Below are 22,323 nucleotides of genomic sequence, written 5' to 3'. Positions count from 1 at the left end.
CGGTAAGTCCATTTGGCTCATGACTTCTCTTAGTCTGTCGACATCTCTGTTTAATTTCTGTTTCCATGATCTGTCCATTGATGAGAGTGGGGTGTTGAAATCTCCCACTATTATAGTGTGAGGTGCAATGTGTGTTTTGAGCTTTAGTAAGGTTTCTTTTACGTACGTAGGTGCCCTTTTATTTGGGGCATAGACATTTAGGATTGAGAGTTCATCTTGGTGGATTTTTCCTTTGATGAATATGAAGTGTCCTTCCTTATCTTTTTTGATGACTTTTAGTTGAAAATTGATTTTATTTGATATTAGAATGGCTACTCCAGCTTGCTTCTTCTGACCATTTGCTTGGAAAGTTGTTTTCCAGCCTTTCACTCTGAGGTAGTGTCTGTCTTTGTCTCTGAGGTGTGTTTCCTGTAGGCAGCAGAATGCAGGGTCCTCGTTGCGTATCCAGTTTGTTAATCTATTTCTTTTTATTGGGGAGTTGAGGCCATTGATGTTGAGATATTAAGGAATAGTGATTATTGCTTCCCGTTATATTCATATTTGGATGTGAGGTTATGTTTGTGTGCTTTCATTCTCTTTGTTTTGTTGCCAAGACGATTAGTTTCTTGCTTCTTCTAGGGTATAGCTTGCCTCCTTATGTTGGGCTTTACCATTTATTATCCTTTGTAGTGCTGGATTTGTAGAAAGATATTGTGTAAATTTGGTTTTGTCATGGAATATCTTGGTTTCTCCATCTATGTTAATTGAGAGTTTTGCAGGATACAGTAACCTGGGCTGGCATTTGTGTTCTCTTAGGGTCTGTATGACATCAGTCCAGGATCTTCTGGCCTTCATAGTTTCTGGCGAGAAGTCTGGTGTGATTCTGATAGGTCTGCCTTTATATGTTACTTGACCTTTTTCCCTTACTGCTTTTAATATTCTTTCTTTATTTTGTGCGTTTGGTGTTTTACAATTATGTGACGGGAGGTGTTTCTTTTCTGGTCCAATCTATTTGGAGTTCTGTAGGCTTCTTGTATGTCTATGGGTATCTCTTTTTTTTTAGGTTAGGGAAGTTTTCTTCTATGATTTTGTTGAAGATATTTACTGGTCCTTTGAGCTGGGAGTCTTCACTCTCTTCTATACCTATTATCCTTAGGTTTGATCTTCTCATTGAGTCCTGGATTTCCTGTATGTTTTGGACCAGTAGCTTTTTCTGCTTTACATTATCTTTGACAGTTGAGTCAATGATTTCTATGGAATCTTCTGCTCCTGAGATTCTCTCTTCCATCTCTTGTATTCTGTTGGTGAAGCTTGTATCTACAGCTCCTTGTCTCTTCTTTTGGTTTTCTATATCCAGGGTTGTTTCCATGTGTTCTTTCTTGATTGCTTCTATTTCCATTTTTAATTCCTTCAGCTGTTTGATTGTGTTTTCCTGGAATTCTTTCAGGGATTTTTGCGATTCCTCTCTGTAGGCTTCTACTTGTTTATTAATGTTTTCCTGTGTTTCCCTAAGGGAGTTCTTCACGTCTTTCTTGAAGTCTTCCAGCATCATGATCAAATATGATTTTGAAACTAGATCTTGGTTTTCTGGTGTGTTTGGATATTCCATGTTTGTTTTGGTGGGAGAATTGGGCTCGGATGATGCCATGTAGTCTTGGTTTCTGTTGCTTGGGTTCCTGCGCTTGCCTCTCGCCATCAGATTATCTCTAGTGTTACTTTGTTCTGCTATTTCTGACAGTGGCTAGACTGTCCTATAAGCCTGTGTGTCAGGAGTGCTGTAGACCTGTTTTCCTCCCTTTCAGTCAGTTATGGGGACAGAGTGTTCTGCTTTCGGGCGTGTAGTTTTTCCTCTCTACAGGTCTTCAGCTGTTCCTGTGGGCCTGTGTCTTGAGTTCACCAGGCAGCTTTCTTGCAGCGGAAAAGTTGGTCTTACCTGTGGTCCTGAGGCTCAAGTTCGCTCGTGGGGTGCTGCCCACGGGCTCTCTGCAGCGGCAGCAACCAGGAAGATATGTGCCGCCCCTTCCGGGTGCTTCAGTGCACCAGGGTTCCAGATGGCCTTTGGTGTTTTCCTCTGGCGTCCGAGATGTGTGTGCAGAGAGCAGTCTCTTCTGGTTTCCCAGGCTTGTCTGCCTCTCTGAAGGTTTAGCTCTCCCTCCCACGGGATTTGGGTGCAGAGAACTGTTTATCTGGTCTGTTTCCTTCAGGTTCCGGCAGTGTCTCAGGCAGGCGTCCTGCCGCTCCTGGGCCCTCCCCCACGGGAGCCCAGAGGCCTTATACAGTTTCCTCTTGGGCCAGGGATGTGGGCAGGGGTGGGCAGTGTTGGTGGTCTCTTCTGCTCTGCAGCCTCAGGAGTGCCCACCTGACCAGGCGGTTGGGTCTCTCTCTCACGGGGTCTGGGAGCAGAGAGCTGCTGCAGGCCGGGATCCGAGGGTGTGGGACTTCCGGTAAACACCACACCATTTTTTTTTAACAGAGTGAAAAAAAAATCTCTTTCAGAAAGTAGAAAAAAATACTTTGGAGTTTGTTTTGAAGGCCAGTATAATGATATAATGATGTTATTAAATCCTGACCTGTATTGTCTTTGTGTGTGTGTGTGTGTGTGTGTGTGTGTGAGAGAGAGAGAGAGAGAGAGAGAGAGAGACAGAGAGACAGAGAGAGACAGAGAGAGAGACAGAGAGAGAGAGACAGAGAGAGAGACAGAGAGAGAGAGGGAGAGAGAGAGAGAGAGAGAGAGAGAGAGAACAACATTCAGGAGTTGGTTCTCTCCTTTCACCATGGATTCAAACTCAGATCTCCAGGCTTTCTTGGCAAGTGATTTTACCCATTGACTTTTTTCCATGTAGCTCAGGCTGGCCTTGAACTCCTTAGGTAGTCAAAGATGATTTTGGAGTCCTGATCCTTCTGATTTTATCTTCCAAGTTTTGAGACCATAGGCGTGCACCCGCATATCTTATATGTCTTTGGAAGCAGGGTCTTACTCTAGGTCAAACAGATCTGGAATGCACTCTATAACCCAGGATGGTTTCAACTTAGAGTGATCCTTCTGCCTTGGCTTCCCAAGTGTTGGGACTACAAGTGTGTGGTATCACACCTGGCTTATCATGTTAGTAATAGTAAACCATCGAGGGGCTAACCACATGTTTGAGATACTCCAGCTTTACACAATGAAACTATGTTATTATTTTTTTTTAAATTATGGGACGTAATTCACATCAGGTTAATATACTAATAAACTTCTGGAGAGATAGAATTCTTTTTTTTAAATTTTTTGTTGGTAAGGTTTTGGTACGGGTGAGGATGGGTTTTACTACTAGGCTCTGCAATTTCTTCCTTTTTATTGCATTTATATATTGTAATAAAGGTGTTGTTTTGATTCTTATGTTGATGTGTTCGTTTTTCTCCTTTGTTAGACTGGAATCACAGGCAGAATTTGGTACATAGGGCTGGATGAGGTTGAAAAAAACCTCTGCCTCATGCAAGAAGAGTCTTGTTCTTTACCTGAGTTGCACAAGAACTCCTGTTATGCTCAGATTTGAACTAAGGATACAGGCAGACGCTCCAAGCCTAAATTTCCCTCTTTGTGAGTAGCAACTTTGAAGAGGGAAATTCTAATTCTTTTTCAGGACCACTTTAACCCCATCCCTCCCCAATTTTAAACTCCTATTTGATGACCTGAAAAACCCCGGCTGTGGAAAACAGCCCTTCCTTTACCCTGCTCCTCTCATGATCTTTACACAGCGGAAGGAGGGGACCTTTGTGCACAGAGAACCAGAAGGCAGCCTTTTGTCCTTATTTTGCTTCCTACTTGGGATCAGAGGTCACGTAATCCTTTGTCTTAGTGTCTTCTATGCTAAAGAGGCACTGGCATCCTGCGTTTCAGAGAAAAAAACTTTAAAATGAAAATAACATACAAATACATATTAATATGGTTATATTATTAATTAATAATAGTTGTTATTTATGGATAGCACTTTTAAATATGAGGAATAGAGCAGATAGTACAATATCCTTATGTCTGGAGACAAATAGACTTGGAAGAGCAAACACGTCGGTTATTATGGAGGGGCAGCAACCTAACAAAGGTGCACTTGAAAGGCCTTTGAAGGCCAACACAAACTTTAAATTTCTTCCTAATTATATAACGTGCTGTCTAGGCCCTTAGGGGGTGGACATCTGTTGATGACCAGGGTTACTTCGGTAGGGGTAGGCATGCCTACAGATTCACAGGTAATGACCAAGACAGTGAACATCCTACCTTGAAAGTTATTCAGATACATCCCGAAAGGACAAGTCTCTTAAGCCTTGGAGGGTTAACTGGGAGACAAAGGGTCTTTGGGGGGCGAGGTATCATGCTCATATGGCCAAATGGCTTGATTCCTCCTGCCTTGCTCCATAGAGGTGACTGGGCATTAATCTTTAATTAATCTTTTCAGGAACCTGATCTCAAATTTCCTTTCATGTTTTTTTTTTCATAAATAGCATGTCTGTTTAGTATATAATGGGTCTTCAAAGTAGTTAAAAAATGTGTGTATAAAAGAATAAGGATAGGGTTGGGGATTTAGATCAGTGGTAGAGTGCTTGCCTAGCAAACACAAGGCCCTGGGTTTGGTCCTTAGCTCTGGGGGGAAAGAAAGAATAAGGCTCTGGAATTTTTTGACCAAAAAACAAAGAAGGAGGAAGAAGAGGAAGAGGAGGAGGAGGAGAAGGAGGAGGAGGAGGAGAAGAAGGAGGAGAAGAAGGTGGTGGTGGTGGTGGTGGTGGTGGTGGTGGTGTAACCTACAGTACATCTTATACACATTTTTGAGGGGGGCAGATGCAGAAGCTAGGATCTCATTGGCCTGGAACAAAGGTCTTGCCTTGCCTCTAGTAGACATTGGGATAGCACTCTGTTGAAGTGCCATCACACTGGTTTATCTTCTTTTTGTTAAATAGCAAGTTTATTTGGAACTGTGGTGCCTCTAGAAACTTCCAACACTTTGCTACCATCCAGTATTCAGGTCTCCCCAACTGTTTTTGAAATTGTGTTAGAAAGTCTTTGGTGGGTTTGAGTCATTGCTCAGAAAATGATGACGGGCATGGTGAACTATGCCTACCATCTCAGCACTGGGGAGGCTGAGGCAGGAGGAGCCGTGTAGGATCCAGGCCAGCCTCGACTACTGAGTGAAACTCTGTTTCATGTCCTCTCTCCACTCCTCATTCATACTATGAAACAAATTTTCATCATCAAGCATATTGGCTGGATACAGTTTATTGCTTAAAAAGTACTTTGTTACTTTAACATATTCCACTGAGCAATAGGATTTAGGGGTTGATTCAAGGTTCCTTCATGGGCACGACACATGAAGCTCTCATGATGAAACTACAGAGTAAATTACCATAAGTAACAGCTTGGAGTCAACTTTGGACATCAGAAGCCAAAAGAAAGCAATGAGAAGGACACATGCTAGTTTATTTAGCATATTTGAACAGAGACATTGTCCCCTCCAGGGTTATGTGAATTTTCCTCCAGCCATCTAAAACAAAGGCTCTCAGCCTTCCAAACACTGCGACCCTTTAATATAGTTCTTCCCATTGTGGAGACCCCCAACAATGAAATTATCTTCAGTGCTACCTCATTACTGTAATTTTGCTACTGTTATGAATAGTACTTAAATATGACTGTTTTCCAATGGTCTTAGGCAATACCCGTGAAAGGCATTAGACCCCCTCCAAAAGGGTCACCACCACAGTTGGAGAACCACTGATTTAAAATGTTAATATTAGCTCCCATGTTTCTTTCTTCAAAGAGTTACAGGAGTAAAGAGTTAGAGACCCTTAGTATACCTAATCTCCACCATCTCATCCAATAAGTCAGGTGGATGCATTCCCAGGTAAGTCCAGTATTAAAAGCTCTCTGGACAGTAGCTTTTACCCATCACAAATGGTCCATTATCCTTGGGCCCTCATAATTAGGACGTGTGGCTCTAACACTGACCATAACTATCATTACCTATTGTTTATATTTCATCGTTTCATATGCCCACTATCCCATTTTAAATATTTATTTATGTGTCATCACACACACACACACACACACACACACACACACACACGTCATGGTGCAGGTATGGAAATCAGTCCGTGGTTCTAGGGGATTGAACTCAGGTCACCAGGCTTGGTGACAAGTGCCTTTACCCCCTGAGCTACCTTGTAGACATCAGCCTCCTTACTACTGACCCCCAAATCTGGAGCCTCCACTTTGTGTGTCTGCTTTGCATCATTGGTTGGGATTAGCGCACTTGTGTCATGTGGGCTCTCAGCTGGTTCATTTTTACAGCACCCTCCCTTCCCCTGTCCGCCGGTCCTATCAGCACCGCAGGTAGTTCTGATCTGGGACTAAATAAAACTCATGATCTTTTTGGCTCGGGCTCTGGGAACTGAGTCATTCTGGCACTGACAATATTCTATGACTCAGCAGGTCCGAAGAGGAGGATGTAAGAATCCAGATCATTTCGAGTTTTTTAAGGGAAACTGGGAAACACAAACAACACAATGGAAGAATTTCAAAGAGGGTCTGCGTATCCGGGGGGAAATGTCATTCCATTCCCAGCCTTCTCACTTCCTTCCCTGCCGGGGTAAATGACAGTCAGACTTTAATTTAGGGTAAGGAAATCACAAAATTGACTCTGCAGCTGAGATCCAGCCCTGTGTTCCAGAGGGATCCAGTCGCTTGGACACCTCGGAATCTCTCCCCTCAGCGTGGGTAGGGCTTGGCCCGCGATACAGAAAGCATGCCAGGGACGGCTGGGGAGGGCGAGGTCACGCAGACCACTGCGTGGTTGCGGTGTCGTTCAGGCCTCAGCGTCAGGTAGTGGCTGGGCTATACCGTTAAGGACTGACATCTGGTTGGGCCAGAGTCCAAGTCCTCATGAAGTCAAAAGACAGATTCCGAGCCACCTCACCGACCTGCGGTCGCCCTTTAAGAACCTTCCCTTAGTCCTCATACCTTCCAGGGCAAGATCCTCTCAGGACCACGACCTGGATGAGGGTTCCCAACAGAGCGCTGGATCTCCACTGAAGCCCCTGCCCTCCCAGCATGCACCGCCCCGCACCCCACACCCCACGCCCCGCCCTCCTTCCTTCACTCATGCTCCCTCTCCGCCCACCTTGGGCCCCTCCCTCTTACCCCCTGGCCCAGCCCACCTCTAGTCACGCCTATCCAGAAGTCCTCCTACTTGACCCCTTGCCTCTTCCATCTCGCGCCCTCCTCCCTTTTGCTGAGGGTCCCGCCCCGCCCTCATACTCCACCGCCCCGCCCACCTCGCGCCCTTCCCTCTTGCTCCCATTCCGCCCATCTCGCTTCTCTGGCCCACCGCCCTCCAGGGCTGGAGAGCCAGTGGTTGCTCCTGCCGCCGCCGGGAGTCGCTGGGGAGGACGCGTAGGGCGGGGAGCAGCTCCTGGCCCGCGTGAACTGCTGAGGAGGCCGGTCTTGGGTTTTCTCCACCGCCAGATCCCACCCCACCGGGCAGACCCCACCCCCTGCTCCTTCCTCCTGGGGCGCGCTCTCGAGTGCGCGCTCGGAAGTCGGGGGTCGGCGCAGAGTGCAGGCTGCGCACCGGGAGGCAGCGGAGGCAGCGCGATCTTCGCTTGGACGCCCACCCATCGGCTCTGCGTCCGGCTCTCGGCCTCCAGCCCGGTTCACAGCCCGGCCTCGGCCCGCAGCGGAGGATCGGCCTCGGGGCACGCCGCTAGGCGAGTGCAGCGCGGCACCCTAGCCTTTACCGAGGGCCGGCGCACGGCGGGATGACGGGCGGCAGGCGGGCCGCTCTGGCCCTGCAGCTCCAGCGGCGGCTGTGGCTGCTGCTGGCTGTGCTGGCGGCCGTGGCGTGCTGGGTCCGGGCGGCCATGGACGAGTGCGCGGATGAGGGCGGCCGGCCGCAGCGCTGCATGCCGGAGTTTGTTAATGCCGCCTTCAATGTGACCGTGGTGGCTACCAACACGTGTGGGACTCCACCCGAGGAGTACTGCGTGCAGACTGGAGTGACCGGAGTCACCAAGTCCTGTCACCTGTGCGACGCCGGCCAGCTCCACCTGCAACACGGGGCAGCCTTCTTGACCGACTACAACAACCAGGCCGACACCACCTGGTGGCAAAGCCAGACTATGCTGGCCGGGGTGCAGTACCCCAACTCCATCAACCTCACGCTGCACCTGGGTAAGCGATGACAGCCCTGTCCCCACTACTCGCTCACGGTCCAGCTCCGGGGCTGCCTCCATGGAGCCGCAGGTCCGACCTGAGGGGCCTGTCCAGCCGCGTGCTGACGGTCTGTTCTCCAGCGTGGGCCACACACAGAAATTCCTTTCTCCAACTTCTAAAATTCATCTCGCTTTGAACATCCGGTGAGGGCCACCATGTCCCACGCTAGCTAGCATCTCTCTTTTTCCCTCACTCTTTCTAACCCAACCGGATTCTTGTTCCGTTGATTCTTTTTCTATTTCAGCAGTTAGGATTTTGGACCAGCACCCCCACCCACTTTTCCCCCCCTGAGGCGCTAGGGAAACACTCATCCTGGTAGGACCGGACTATCTCATAGAATGCTTGTATTAGAGTCTTGAAGGTCCACCTTCAAATACTTGTCTTTAAAATGTTTAGTTGTCTGTCTCCAGGGTTGAGAATGATTGCTCTTAGTTCTGATAAAGGAATTTGAGGGGAGCAAATGCCTTTACTGCCAGTATTTCTATGTGTAATTAAAACAGAAGTTCACTTTTCAAGTTACTGTTCTCCAGAGCCGTTCAGCTTTAATTAAGAGCTGTTTCACTGCTAATCCTGGTGGGGAGAAAAACAAAAAGGCCATGAAGACACTCACTGTAATTGCGGGCAGTTTTGTTCCGGTGTAAAGAGGCTCAAAGGCTCTCCTGGATGTCTTCCCTTTTGCTTTGATCCGAAGCAAGTGTGGAAACCTGCATGCTTTAGAATTCAGGAGAGGGCTGTAGAGTAGGAGACACCGTGGCAGAACCACGGAAGAGCAAGGCTGTGATTATCTGAACAGATCAACATTCCTACTTTACCTAGGGGTGTTCTCTTTACTTTTGAGACTGACGAGAGAGCAGAAAATTTCATGGCTGTGTTCGACTGTCCATTATTAAGTGTGAAAAACCGATTGTCAACTGTAGAACCTCCATTCCATTCCACTGGAGCCCTGGATTTTATCAGTTCCTGGTAGTAAAGAACTTCTGAAGAGAGCAGACTGCCCCAAGCCTGTCCAGAACATGGCAGGTCTTCAGCACTAATAACATCTGGGATATTAGAAAGGGACATTTTGTAGGCAGATTATCCTTTGATCATGGTTTTGTAGGTTGTTTTTTCTTCCCCCCATTGTTCTTCAGTACACCAACCATTATATTATTGGGATTTTTTTTTCAGAGAAAGAATATGACTTAGAGAAAGTGCCTTGAAATTGTAAATTACTGTGTGTGGATTAAGTTTTAGGAAAGCAGTATTTACTGCCTTTATAGTACTGTGCAGTATATGCTGCCTTTTTATTTGTAGATGAGTTACCAGGCAGATAGAACTTTTTGAAAAAAAAAAAAAAACAAGTTCATAAATGAAAGTGTGAGAGGTCCGATTTTCAGTAATTAAATAAATGAATGAGTTTGGTTTTGAAAAGGCATTGGAAGTACACAGAAGTGTAAAACTGATGTCTTGAACAGATACCTTTCTCAAGACAGTGGGGGACACTCCGGGCTTCCCAAGATCTCTGGGAGTTCTATTAAGTATCTAAAGAAGTTTTATGTTCTATAACTTATGTCGTTATTTTTTAACTTTTTAACTGTTTTTGGTATTTAATTCTGAATCCCCTTGAAGTCTTGCTTAATCTGTTTTCAGATTTAAAAGGAGAAACAAAATTCAAAGAAAAAGCAAGGCCTTGATGTCTCCCCAGTGCCTGAGATGCAGTTGGAAAGTTCTGAACAATAGGCTGTCAGTCTCTGCTTCCCTCCTTCTCTGGGCACGAGGGGCTGAGGTTTATTTCAGGTGATCCCAGAGGGAGATAGACTGCTCTCTTTTTAAATTCTCTGTTGCAGAGACATGTGCTAGGGTAAGAGAGAGCAGCTAGGTCACTACTATATATATTCCTTTTGGACTATGTTCATAACAAGGGCAAAGAACTTTTCCATCCCATTAGGACAGCAACACAACGTTTTCCATATGCTTGGACTTGATTTTGCTGAAAAATTCTGCAGTTGGTTGCTAAATGGCGTTCAGAAAACAGGGTCTCACTCTGGCTTTCCTTGTACTCACTATATAGACCAGGCTGGCTTCAAACTCATAGACACCCACCTGCTTCTGCATCCCCAGTACTGGGATTCAAGGTTTGAGTAGCCACGCCCAGTGGGTTTACTCTTAAGAAAAGGTTTAAAATATATTTTCTTAAAAAAAAAGGGGGGGGGCTGGGGATTTAGCTCAGTGGTAGAGCGCTTACCTAGGAAGCGCAAGGCCCTGGGTTCGGTCCCCAGCTCCGAAAAAAAAAAAGAACCAAAAAAAAAAAAAAAAAAAAAAGATTTACCTATTATTTGTGAGTACACCGTAGGTGTTTTCAGACACACCAGAAGAGGGCATCAGATCCCATTACAGATGGTTGTGTGTGTGGTTGATGGGATTTGAACTCAGGACCTCTGGAAGAGCAGTCAGTGCTCTTAAACCTCTGAGCCATCTCTCCAGCCCTCAAAATGGGTTCATAGCAGCATAGTCATTGTAAAAACATGTGCTTTACACTTTTTAGACAATTTATGAAAACTAGACTGGACTTACTGTGCTTGTTTGGGTTGGAAATGAAGTCCTGGAGGAAATGTGGGGTGGAGTAGTGGGGAAAGAAGAGCTTCATGTGTCCTGGGATTTTTTTGTTTCTAGCTTCTGTCCCACCTCTTTCTTTTTTTCTTTTTTCTTTTTTTAATGACCTGGTATATATGCATGAATGCTGTGCTCGACAGTTTAGGGCAAGTAGGCAAGGATTGAGTGTTTCGATGCCCAGCGCATTCACCCCTTGACTCCAGTTACTCTCTGGGCTGTAGCTAACTAATTATTTCCCATGGAGTCAAGTACCATGACTGTTTTGTGTATCCATTAAATCTCCCGTCCAGTTCACATTTCACATACCCTTAAACAAGTGATGCATATTGCGCCTTGCCCCTCCAGAGCATGTGAAACTCCAGTGAGCAGTGGGAGAGACTGGGCCAGCCTGCCTTTCACTCCTGAACTTTACCCTTCGCTGCAAATCTTGAAAAGAAGTCAAGTCCAGGGTTGGGTGTGCTGGAGCACTCTGGGAGGCTGGATGGTTGCGTGGATTCTAGGAGTTCAAGGCCAACCTTGTCAACTTAGCAAGTTCCAAACCAGCCTGAGCTACATAGCTTCTCTCAAAACTTAAGAGGAAAAAAAATCAAATTCTGTCATACTTAAGTAGTTAAAAAAAATTAAACACACACACATTTTGGCAATGGTGATGAGTCACTTATTTTTTTTAAAATGTATTTATTCTTTTATGTTATGAGTACACTATTGCTGTCTTCAGACACACAAGAAGAGGGCATCAGCCCCCATTACAGATGGTTGTGAGCCAACATGTGGTTGCTGGGAATTGAACTCAGGACCTTGAGAAGAACAGTCAGTGCTCTTAACCGCTGAGTCATTTCTCCAGCCCATGAGTTACTTTTATTAAGAAAATGAAGCATGGCTAAAGATATTCAAATTTAAATATAGCAAGTAGTCAAATTGCCTTCAGTTGCTAAGTTCACACTCAGGAGACCACAATGGCAGGCTTTTATGTAATCCTTCAGAAATGTTCATATACCAGATTGCATGCTCATTTTAACTGGTACCTTTTGGGGAAGGGGTCTTAACATTTAACAGGTAGGTATATATTAGGTCTTTGGGTACAATACACATCACCTGAGGTTTAAAAAGAAAAAAATCCAGGAAAACAAGTTTGGCTTCTGACAACTGCTGCTCTTAATCTTCAATATGTAGGAATAGAGCAGGGTTCGGGGCACAGCGCATCTTTGGGATATGAAGAGTTAATGTTGCTTTGGGATTGACAACTATATTTTCTGCCTGCTGTGGAGAGTCACGCACCCCTTCCCTAAAAGAAAAATCTCTCAGCTTTCAGATCTCTCCTGAATAATTGGCTGCTTGTTAAAAGTGTAGCGTTTGCGGTTGATAACAACAGTGTAAGTTTTAACAATATCCAGGGACTCATTGAAAGTACTGTAGCTAAGGACTTGATTTAAAAAAACAAACAAACAAACAAACAAACAAACAAACAAAAAGACCCAGCCCCTTTAATTAATTTAGTGATCATTGTGGATGGGAACTTGGCAGGTAGGATTTTGATCTCGCACAAAGGTAACTTTTTCTCATTTTTAAAACAATTAGGTTAAGAAACTGTTTACATAAGCAACTCAGTCGAACTTTATGGAATTTCCAAAGTTAGCATTGCAACCCAGTTCCCGAGTGCTTCATCAGCTTCAGGGATGGACGGTGCATGTGTGAGGTGTCCCGTATCAGCACATAGTGATCTGGTCCTCCTGTGAGTGCATATTGATATTTACCATGAAAGAAACAGCAAAGCCTCCTTTTCTCCTGGGAGAGTCTTTGTGATATGGGCTCTGCCTTCTGATTGGGGAGTTGCTCCAGCGGGTGACTTCACTGTGGTATTTGTGCACCCTGAGGGGACACTATTTTCCTTGGTCTCAGAGGCCTGATTTACATTTTGCAGGTTTCAACTTGAGAAGTCAAGGAGCTGTTCTTTAATGGCCAGTAGTTGCCGAATGGTTTTTATAAAAGTTGCTGTTGGGTATTGCCCCTCTTCTACAGTTCACTGCTTTCTCTGCAAATTCCTTCTCCCCTCTCTCTAAGGCGCACAGGAAAAGGCAGACACAGCAGAGGGAAAGTTAGAGCTCTGGGGTGGGTGTCCCTCTCCATCGGTTTATCCTTGGTCACATTGGTGTCGGGGGTGTAGCACTGGGTTATTTCAGCCCTAAATCCTTTTAGGAAGCAGGGTGTGCTTTTTTATCATGGCCCCCTCCCTGTGTGCATACATTCTCATATTACTGCCAGATATTCCGTAAACATTTTTAAAATACCTAAGAAATGCCTAGCGCAGAGCCGGATAGAAAGGTGTGGAAAATTGATGGCCGTTTCCAAGAGGGTACGTACTTCCAAGTGGAACTTAAAGTTGTGATGCGTTTGCCATATTGTAGCAAGGGGGTCTTTAAGGTTTTACATTTTTTAAAGCCTCCAGATGGTCAGTGGTCAGATTTCTTGTAACCCCATGAAGGCAACCATGAAGGTACTGTAGTTGTGATCCTAAGAATCCTGGGACAGGTAAGTCCTGGACTCCTTAGTAGATTATTCTCTGCAGCTAATAGTTTCTCCAGCAAATCTCTTAAAAGAGTGTCTGGTTTATTCCTTTAAAATAAAAGCTCACGGGGGTGGGGTGGGGGGCTGGAGAACTGGCTCAGAGGTTAAGAGCACTGACTGCTCTTCCGGAGGTCCTGAGTTCAATTCCCAGCAACCACATGGTGGCTCACAACCATCTGTAATGGGATACAGTGCCCTCTTCTGGTGAGTCTGAAGATTGACAGTGTATGCACATACATAAAATCAAATCTTTAAAATAAAGGCTCACATACAGATTGAGTCAGAGGTCTAGAGTGCTTTGGTTTTCCGATGGCTGTTGTTCCTTTTTTACTGACATTCCCAGATTCTTACCACCTTACATCACACACGGGCCACACTGTCCCCGAGCCCCAAGGGAACTTGTAGTCTTCATTTACCATATGCAAATGTAAAGTTGTGTTACATGTTAGCTCTTCCTTCAGGCCCAGAGACCTGGGTATGATGACTACGGGATGGCTGGATGGAGCCATGTTTAATACTAAATTTACTTCTTACTGTATTAGGTGTAGCCCAGGAAGAGGTCAAGTCAGAATCCAGTCTGGTGTTTTCCCAGTGCTCATTGTTTATTCTTCACTGTAAACTCCCACATCCAAGCCAACCCTTCAGAAGTTGGGAACTGTCAGTAGTTGAGCGGCCATATTTCATATTTCAGAGTGACCAGTGGATCTAAAATGTGCATCTTACCTATAACTTCAGTGTGGAAAGTTACTCGTTGTCTATGCGGTTTTCTGGCAAGGTATGCAAAGCCTTTATCCTGTTGGGTCGGTGCTGGAGGCTCTGAATGGTTAACAACTAGGTTTCTTTTTTATCACTTCTAGGCAGAAAGGGCTGCCCTTCAGTATGGAAACCTCTCCTAGGCTTATACCTGGGAGACTCCTTTCAGGTTTCTCCTTTTCCCTCTTCCTGTCCCCACTTTCTGGCCTGGATTATGCCTTCCTTAAACCACCCTGTCAGTAACTGTCATCAGATACTATTATCTCTTTCCTGACTTGCCTATTTTTGCCTCGAGGTCATATTGAGAATCTTAATGATTTCCTTTTGTTTTAGTTTAAGATGGGGTCTGGCTATGTTGCTCAGGCTGCCCTGAAGTGCCTGGCCCTAAGTTGTCCTCTTGCCTCAGCCTCTGAAGTTGAGCTCACAAACATGTACCACTTTTCCCAGACAGTTATACTCTCCGAAGGTAGGTCTGGTATTTGCCATCATTTAGTTAAATAAAATTAACCCTTGCTAATTGCTTGCTGTGCCTGAATACTTCTGATGGATTGTGATTCCTAGGACCCGGCTTCCTGCCAATCTGAGCTCTAGATGAAGGAGTCTGTGTTCCTAGATTTTGGGGGTAAGAAAACTACAGCTCTCTTGCCCAAATCTATCTCAGCCTGGCCATCTAGTTTTGTATGAACAGTGAGCTATGAGCAGCTTATGCCTTCTCAGTTAAAAAAAACAAAAACAAAAACAAAAGAATAATAATATTTTGAGACTTGAAAATTACACGTAGGGCTGGAGAGATGGCTCAGTGGTTAAGAGCACTGACTGCTCTTCCAGAGGTCCTGAGTTCAAATCCCAGCAACCACATGGTGGCTCACAACCATCTGTAATGAGATCTGATGCCCTCTTCTGGTGTGTCTGAAGACAGCTACAATGTACTCACATATAATATATAAATCTTTAAAGAAAAAAACAATTACATATAATCCAAATTGTAATATACATAAAGTTTCATTAGAACAAAATTAAACTCATTTAATAACACTGCTTATGGCTGTTTTTGTACTATGAAGGCAGAGCTGAATAACTGGGACACTATAAAACGTTCCTGCCTATAGACCTGATACTCGCTGTCTGGCCCTCACTGCACAGTTTTGGTGACCTCTGTTAAGTTCAGTAAGTTTTAATTGAGAAATGCAAATACAGAGAGGGCCCACCTAACTGTTTGGATGGAAGCTGGAGCGTTTGTGTCTTCAGCCTTTAGCCGTGTGTGGGACAGTGTTCAGAGGTGTTGGTGGGGGGAGAAAACGATGGACTGGATTACACACGAACTCCCGCTCTCAGAGCAGAGGATGGAGCTCCTGTGTGTTCTCTGCGCTATCTCTGTTTCCCAAGGGAGTACGTGCCAGTGTCCTAACCAATCTGAAATTCGGGGCATAAGAATTCTGTTTCTATAACTTCAGAAACACTAATACAGAATTTGAAAAGAACTATGTCGTTTCATTTTAGCTTGTATTTTGAGACAGGATCTCACCCTGTAACCCAGGCTAACCTGAACTCACTGTGTAGCCTAGGTTAGCCTGAAAGTACAGATGTGAACTACCATACCAACCTCCATGTTTGCCTTTTTTTTTTTTAAATTACTTATTTATATATATGAGTGCACTGTATCTGTCTTCAGACACACCAGAAGAGGGCATCAGATCTCATTACAGATGGTTGTGAGCCACCATGTGGCTGCTGGGATTTGAACTCAGGACCTCTGGGAAAGCAATCAGTGCTCTAATCACTGAGTCATCTCTCCAGCCCTCATGTCTGTCTTTTTTTTAAGTAAAATCTATAGTGCGACTTGAGGTCAGCCTATGTAAACATTCTTAAATATTTTCTATTTTATGTTAAGGGTATTTTGCTAGCATGTATGTATCTTACCACACGGACACAGGAACCCATGGGGGTCAGAAGATAGCAGTGGATCCCACAGACCTGGAGTTACAAATAATTATGGGCTATCACGTGGGTGCTGGGAACCATACCTGACTCAGGAACACACAGACACACACACACAGACACACAGACACAGACACAGACACACACACACACACACACACACACACACACACACACACACGAAATTGTATTGTTAGCTTTTTTCTTTTTTGGAAGTGGTAAGTTTTATCTGAAACTACATATAACCTGTCTATTGTTGGGAAGCTCCCTGAGTGCATCGTGAGAGCATTGGAGGAGAGAGCATATGGAAGTGTTTCACGTGCTTGGCTCTAGTTTTTTGAGTTGTCAGTGGACACAGATGAGCGTGGTGGCCTGAGGAAGATGTGCAGGCTGGGCCACTGGTGTGTTAGTGAACAACTGGAGATGTAGAACAGAGTGCAGTTCTGTGTGAGGTGGCCGGGCAGATGCACGGTCATCTGGGAGATGCTGAGGGCTGACAGTAAGTGAACAAAACCTGGATTTGCTTGAGTCTCATCTCCAGCTGGCCTCGATTGGCAGCCCTGCTGCTGTCCTCTGGGTTTTAGGGAGAAGTGTCACAGTTTAGAGCAGAGCTGTTTGTTGATTCTCACTGCCCCAGATTCCTGAGACTTAAACATAAGGGATGAACCTGTCTTAAGTAGTTACTTTCAGCATAAGGTTTCAGGGTGGCAGTGCCCCAGGGTTCTGTGCCCTGCCTTGGTGGCTTGCTCGCCCTGAGATTTGTAAGCAGGCCTTTCTGGGATTTGCAGGCTCCTTTCTTGTAAGATGATAAAGTTAGATGCTTGTTCATTGGGGCTTAAAATTGACAGCTTGCTTAATGGAGGCCTCCAGGAAGCTTATTGAAGTCCCATCGGCATCTCCTTCTATGCAGTCTTCCAGGGGCCAGCCTAAAATAACTGGACCCAGTCAGTCTGGTGCCCTCTGCAGCTACATATTCATGAAATAAAATAAAGTCACTATCTCTCTCTGGGACAATGCACGCACAGATCTCTGTGGGAGGAGCACCTCTGGCGGGGCTGGGAGGTGACTAGGGATGTGCTTTGTTTTCTTCCCAAACTTGGGGACTTCTGTCCCTCAGCTCCCTTCTTTTATTCTTTGTTTTCCAGCTGTGGAGTGCCTTCCTGTTGTGCCGAAGGCAACAGTGAATTATTGTCTTATTTCTCCCATTTTTATCTCATCCTCTTGTTTTGAAAAATTGGTGGAAATCTTGATTCAGAATAGGTCTTCATGTTTTTCATTTCCTTCCCTCCCAACCCCCCATCCCTGTCCCTCTCCCTCCTTCCCTCACCCCCATCTCTCTCTCTGTCTCCCTCCCTCCTTCCCTCTTCTCTCCCTTCTGTTCTTTTTTTCCTTTTTGAGACAGGATCTTGCTATGTAGCCCAGGCTAGCCTCAAACTCACTATGTAGCTATGTAGCTCACCCTGGCCTTGACCTTGAAGCAATCTTCCTGCCCCAAGTTTCTAACCACTAAGATTACAGATGTGCTTTTAACTAACTATAGTGCATAATGTATAGGTGGTTTATTTATGGAATTAGTTTTGGCTTAAAACAGGCAAGCACAGGATATGGGAGAGCAAAAGAGCTATTTCTCTCGTTTTTTTTTTTTGTTTTTTTTTTTTTTGTTTGTTTTTTTTCGTCTTTAAGTCGCTGGCATTAATAGTTATCAACCAATATCTGTTGAGAACAAGTGAGCCAGTCCATTCCAGTTGACTGCCAGTCTGTGTGAGTTAGGAAGGTGTGCAGGGTGTTTTCATCATTCCAAGTGGGGGCTGTGGTTTGGGTTGATGCTCCAGGTTGATGTAAAATTGTAAGCCTGTGGTTGTTGTCCCAGGTTTACAGGCTAAGGATGTGTGTGTGTTTGGTGGTAAGGCCAGGGGGTTTATTTTATTTAATTATTTATTTGTAAATAATGTGCTTTCCGATTCCCAGGGTGAAAAGGAATTGTTCTGCAAGCGTTCTCTGCCATGATGACCGAATCTTCGTTCCTTTAAACTTGTAACTAGGGAGTGCACTGTGGTGGAGCGGCTTTCTTGGAGAAGTGTGTGAAGCTTTCTGTTACTCAGCACTTATGTGAGGAGCTCCCCCCTCCACCACCCCCCAACCCCCCAGTGTCTGGAGCTTGTTGCACTAGGGTTCTATTTGTTGAACAAAGACATTATTTAAATGGCAGCCCGGGAGAAAATTTCTCCTTTAAGGGTTTTGTAATGTGTAATGGATATTGAAGCCGCTTGCTGTACCCTGAGGGAATTTGTAATGGGTGTGAGGGGTTAAGACAAAAGCAGTCATCATTAGGAAAAATCAAAGTGCTAGGGACTAAGTACCCGCAGAGCAGAGCACCGTGAGAGGTGAGAGAGAAGCCAGCCAGGAGAAGCTTCTTGGGTTTTGCAAAAAGCTAACGGATGTGAATGAAGAACCTCCCAGAAAGGCTGGACTGTTTGAGCATAAATATTCTAAATACAAATTAGAACAAAAATTCTAAAAATAATCAGGTAACTGTGAAGGCAAGGCTCGCTTTTCCTGGAGTTATGCGGATGGTTGCAGCTTGGAAACTGCTTAGCAGAGGAAAGCGAGGGTTGCTTCTCGGTCATTCCCACTAAGAGCAAGGGAAGAAGGAGGATTAAAGGGCCCTGTGCTGGGTGCCTCTGAGTTCTTCTGTCTCAAGAGCTGATATCTCTGTGAGGAATGAGGTGAGATGACTCATGGTTTTCCTGTGGCCACATAGGTGGGTGTTGGTGGAATCCGGGGTTCACATGCTTTGTTCATGCCCCTGCCACTCTGCCATCTGAGAGCAGACTTGGCACACGAGAGGCAGGGAACTGTAGAGACCTTAAACTGGGCAAAGGACCAAGTAACTCCATCAGAGAGAGAGCCTCGTGTCTCTGACTAAAAAAAAAAAAATCTGGATTTGGAGTTTTCTAATTTTTTTTTTTTTTTTAAAGAGGGCTTTATACTGATTTGTAAATGAAACTCTCTTAAAGGGACAACTTTTAGGTTCGGAGTACTTTAACTGGTTGTGTAATATTTAGTCTTATGCCTCTTGGAATGCCAAAGGAATTTATTGAATTTCAGAACGAGGCCCTGGGTTTTGTCAAAGTCTAATAGGGAGGGGAAGGTTACCATCTACTGTTCTGAAAGGTGGTCAGTAAACTGATTAAAACGCCACCTTATCTAACTTCCTACCTTGGCCACTATTGCTTCTGGCCTCTGAACTGCCTAGCTCAGTTCAACTGTTTCCTTTATCTGACAGCACTAAAGATAAGGCCGAAAGGCCGCCCAGTGGGTCTACAGTTCTAGTCTGTTTCTCCTCCGCTCCCAGTAAATTCTGACCCTTCCTTGGTGACTTTGTGTGCATGTATTCCTGGGGTTTGCTGAGTAGGTCTAATTCGGGTTTTTATTGACTGATTAGAGAGATAGCTGCTGTACCCCAGGCACTTCCCTTTGTCACGGTTCTGTCTTTCGGGCTCCAAAGCACTCCGTTCACCTTGATTTCTGTTCATGCAAATTTGCCAAGCTATCAACCCCAGTCTTTCTAATCTTTCGGGAGCATCTCGGAGCTAAGGTTCATTTGAAGGTCACTGTTTTTTTTTTTTTTTTTTGGCTGTTTTTCTGAGAACAGGTCATAATGGCCCTGAAGGACTTGTGTTTGTGGTGGGTTCTGTGCCTCTCCCTGTCGCAGTTCACTTCAGTCTGAATTGAAGATTCAAACAAACAAACAAACAAACAAAAAAAAGCAAACTCAACCCAGACCCAGACACTTCTAACCTGAGCCCTCCAGCCTTGAGCAGCGTGATGAATTTCTGTGTTTCTGTCTGCCCTTTCTGCCTTCCTTACAGACTTATAGACTTAGCTCCTATCTTCTTTCTGTCCTTGTGTGGAGAATGTGGTTAAACCGCCACATGAAGACTTTTAAATGCTTTGATGAGTTTCCTTTCTTGTGGGATTGGGTGACACTCCATGCTGCACAGAAGTAGGGGTGGGGTGGGGGAGTGAGCTTTGGTTTTAAAAGGCCCCATTCCCGCTTCTCTCCCCTCCACCCCATGGGTAAAATACGGAAGCATAAATGTGTTCTCAGGGTTATTCCATCATCCAATTTCAGAGAGAATGAAAATGGCCCACCTTTTCCAGGAGAAGAGCGTAGAGAGGGTGTAGGGAGAACATGGAATGAGTTGGCAGGGACTGGAAAGTAATAATTCCCCGCCTTCAGCCCACACTGTCATTGAAGGCAGGAATAGTTTGCCTGCAGATTTCCAAAATGTGTGACCATCTTAGGAATAAGAGGTAGCACCTTGGCCATGTAAACTTGTTGATTGATATGGAATTTTAAGTTTTGTGGCCTTTACCTACAACATTGAGAACCTTAGCTTCTGGGAGGTGAGCACATTTAGAATATGTGGCTGCTGTGGTCTAACTGCGTTTACCAAGTTCATTCACTGGACACCGATCCACTCTTCTCGTGTTGACGGGAGAGGTGGTTAGTTTGTGAAGACCTGCTCTAAGTGTCTTTGGTGGTGGGTTTATTGTGAAAGTGAGTTTGGATCTTCCTGTTTTATTTACGCTCTTGCTTGAGGGACGCACCCATTGTGTCACAGTGCACAAGAAGACTCTTACCAGGTAGGCGCCAGCAGGCTTTGGGATGTCTCAGTCTGCAGAACCCTGAGCCAAGTCAATTTCTGCTTATTATAAATTACCCAATCTGAGGTACTCTTAGAGCAGCAGAAAATGGATCAAGGCAGTGGCTAAGTGGGATAGTAATAATGAAATTATAGAGTTCATAGAGAATATAGGTAAGTCCTAACTATAGTAATACATGCCTACAATCCTAATGCCTGTGGGCAGGAGATCAGTTCAGAGTTATCTTTGGTAACCTTGGGAGCCCAGGACTCAAGCAACAGTCCTCAGGGTAGTTTAAGTTGTTAAAAATGTTTAGGCAGGGCTGGAGAGATGCTGCTAAGAGCACTGACTGCTCTTCCAGAGGTCCTGAGTTCAAATCCCAGCAACCACATGGTGGCTCACAACCATCTGGAATGAGATCTGATGCCCTCTTCTGGTGTGTCTGAAGACAGCGACAGTGTGTTCATATAAAATATATAAATCTTTAAAAAACATTTAAAAAATGTTTAGGCAAAAGGATTCTAGTTTAATGTATTTTAATCTCATATTGAGGAAATTGGGGCTGGTGAGATGGCTCAGTGGATAAAAGGACTTTATTCAACCTCGGGACCTGAGTCTGATTCTTGGAACTTGTATAAGGGTGGGAAGAGAGAACTGACCCCACAGAGCTGTTCTCTGACCTACAGACATGCACATGTACACGTACACATCATGGCCTGTGTACCCACATGAAAATCATGGAGGCATACACGGTAATAAATAAAAATGGTGGTATGGTTGCCTCAGGTTTGTAGTTAACCTGTGTAGCTATGTCCTTCAAGTGTTCCTGCTCGGCACGTCAGATAGTCTAATAGGTGGATCCAGTGACTTCACCTCTGACTTGTGTGCCTGTTGCTTGTAGGGGTTAGGGAAGAAGAGAGTGTTAAATTCCCTGCGACTAGATGCCTGATGTAGGTGCTGGGAGCTGGACCTGAATCCTTTGAAAGAGCAGCCAGTGCTCATAACTGCTGAACCATTTCTTCAGCCCCAGAGGTTCCTTGTTCGTTTTTAAAGACCAGGTCACTGGCTGACCTGGAACTCCCTGGGAAGACCAGGCTGGCCTTGAACTCATAGAGATTGGCCTGCCTCTGCCTCCCAAGTGCTGGGATCAAAGTCGTGCATCACCATGCCCAGCTGATTCTTTTGGTTTGCTTTTTTAATGTGAGATCATAATTTGATACAGGGAGCATCCTGGAGTTTTCCTTGCAAAATCGCTCATTTTGGAGGTGGGAAGAAGCTGGGGCCTGGGGACGAAGGTTATTGGGTGGGGACTGATCACGTGTGTCAGATGCTTTAAGGCCTCTTCGTGGGAAAAGCACTGCATGCCCCGGATTGACTTTGTGGATCAGTTCTATACAGAGTTTGAATTTATAGTGAGTATTTTAGATTGAATGCATGGGACAGAAAATTCCCAAGAGGCTACACATTCTTAGAATTTTACACACTATGAGAGTTTGTGGAGACATCTGTAATTCAGCTGTGATAGAATTTGTTTACCTCATCAGAGTCGCTTTAGAAGTCCGCATGCCGAGAAATAAGTTAGCACTGACCCGTGGTGGACATGGGAGCCA

The 22,323-nt window shown here is 45.0% G+C and overlaps 1 protein-coding gene and 1 pseudogene across 1 annotated transcript in view; both read left to right on the top strand.

Moving 5' to 3' along the window:
* Nucleotides 1–7,514: 7,514 nt before the first annotated feature.
* The window catches only part of Lamc1 (laminin subunit gamma 1), a 127,115-nt gene continuing 112,306 nt past the window's right edge, over nt 7,515–22,323 (top strand). The window contains exon 1 of the mRNA NM_053966.3: nt 7,515–8,173. Within this exon, the coding sequence (NP_446418.1) occupies nt 7,762–8,173 (412 nt within the window). The 5' untranslated portion in view covers nt 7,515–7,761. The remainder of the gene's footprint in view (nt 8,174–22,323) is intronic.
* Nucleotides 8,180–22,323, top strand: part of LOC134481569 (ornithine decarboxylase-like) — a 73,116-nt pseudogene continuing 58,972 nt past the window's right edge.

The sequence above is a fragment of the Rattus norvegicus genome, chromosome 13 (assembly GCF_036323735.1).
Source record: "Rattus norvegicus strain BN/NHsdMcwi chromosome 13, GRCr8, whole genome shotgun sequence".
Lineage (NCBI taxonomy): Eukaryota > Metazoa > Chordata > Mammalia > Rodentia > Muridae > Rattus > Rattus norvegicus.
This window is presented reverse-complemented; position numbering and strand designations above follow the sequence as displayed.